At 53.6% G+C, this 1484-nt stretch overlaps 1 protein-coding gene across 1 annotated transcript; it reads left to right on the forward strand.

Annotated features, from left to right (window-relative positions):
• Nucleotides 1-170: 170 nt before the first annotated feature.
• LOC115304777 (SH2 domain-containing adapter protein B-like) lies at nt 171-1351 on the forward strand. Its single transcript, XM_029955123.1, is given in 2 exon segments — nt 171-242; nt 292-1351. A coding segment is annotated over 1 exon segment (726 nt). The 5' UTR covers nt 171-242; nt 292-378; the 3' UTR covers nt 1105-1351.
• The last annotated feature ends 133 nt before the right edge of the window (nt 1352-1484 follow it).

Here is a 1484-nt window from a genome sequence, read left to right on the forward strand (position 1 = left end):
CTCTGTGCTGACAGCTCAGAGCCTGGAGCCTGCTTCCAGTTCTGTGTCTCCTTCTTTCTCTGCCCCTCCCCCAGTCATGCTCTGTCTCTCTCTGTATCAAAAATAAATACATTTTAAAAAAATTATTAAAAAAAAAAAAAAAAGAGCGCACCTGGAGCCCGATGGCCTGCGGTGGCAAGAAACTGCTCAACAAGTGTGCCTCCTCGGCCGCAGAGGAGAGTGGGGCCAGCAAAAAGGACAAGGAGGAAGATGTTCTCCCAGTGAAGGTGGTTGAACTCAGTCTCAGCAAAGGTGACCATCGCTGATGACTATTCTGATCCCTTCGATGCCAAAAATGATCTCAAGAACAAAGCAGGAAAGGGAGAGAGTGCTGGCTACATGGAGCCCTACGAGGCCCAGAGGATCATGACAGAATTTCAGAGGCAAGAAAGCGTAGGGTCCCAGCACAAAGGCATCCCGTTATACGACACCCCTTATGAACCCGATGGCCAAAGCGTGGACTCAGACTCAGAGAGCACGGTCAGCCCCCGACTACGGGAGAGCAAGCTGCCCCAGGATGACGACAGGCCCGCCGACGAGTAGGACCAGCCCTGGGAGTGGAACCGGGTCACCATCCCAGCTCTGGCAGCTCAGTTTAACGGCAACGAGAAACGGCAATCATCCCCTTCACCTTCCCGGGACCAGCGGTGCCAGCTTCGAGCTCCTGGAGGGGGCTTCAAGCCCATCAAGCATGGGAGCCCTGAGTTTTGTGGAATCTTGGGCGAAAGAGTGGATCCTACTGTCCCCTTGGAAAAGCAAATCTGGTATCACGGAGCCATTAGCAGAGGAGATGCCGAGAACCTTCTGCGGCTCTGCAAAGAGTGCAGCTACCTTGTCCGGAACAGCCAGACCAGCAAGCACGACTATTCCCTCTCCCTGAAGAGCAACCAGGGCTTTATGCACATGAAACTGGCCAAAACCAAAGAGAAGTACGTTCTGGGTCAGAACAGCCCCCCGTTCGACAGTGTCCCAGAAGTCATCCACTACTACACCACCAGAAAGTTGCCCATCAAAGGGGCTGAGCACTTGTCTCTCCTCTACCCAGTGGCTGTGCGGACCCTCTGAGCAGGCAAGCCCCACCCTGCTCTGTGACAGGGCTCAGACTTGGAGGAGCCAGAGGCCCCTCGCCCACCAGCCCGGCCACTGTTGCAGGCCGGGTCCAGTTTGTGTCGTGTGTATGGTACTAGCACACCACTGCATGTCTCTAGGATGCTGTCGCCACTTAACGGGAGCTGGAGAAAGCCTTGGTAAAGACTGAAGGACAGCCAACACGCCACCCCAGCCCCCAGCCCCACCCCCTACTTGAGTTTCTGTGAATTAAAATATTTGCAAATCCAAAAAAAAAAAAAAAAAAAAGAGGAGAGTAGACAGATGCTGTTCTTCCACAGCAGAGAACCTACCTAAAACTTTGACCAGGCCCTGGCAAAGTCCCCAAAACTCTAGCA

This window comes from Suricata suricatta, chromosome 1, assembly GCF_006229205.1.
Source record: "Suricata suricatta isolate VVHF042 chromosome 1, meerkat_22Aug2017_6uvM2_HiC, whole genome shotgun sequence".
Lineage (NCBI taxonomy): Eukaryota > Metazoa > Chordata > Mammalia > Carnivora > Herpestidae > Suricata > Suricata suricatta.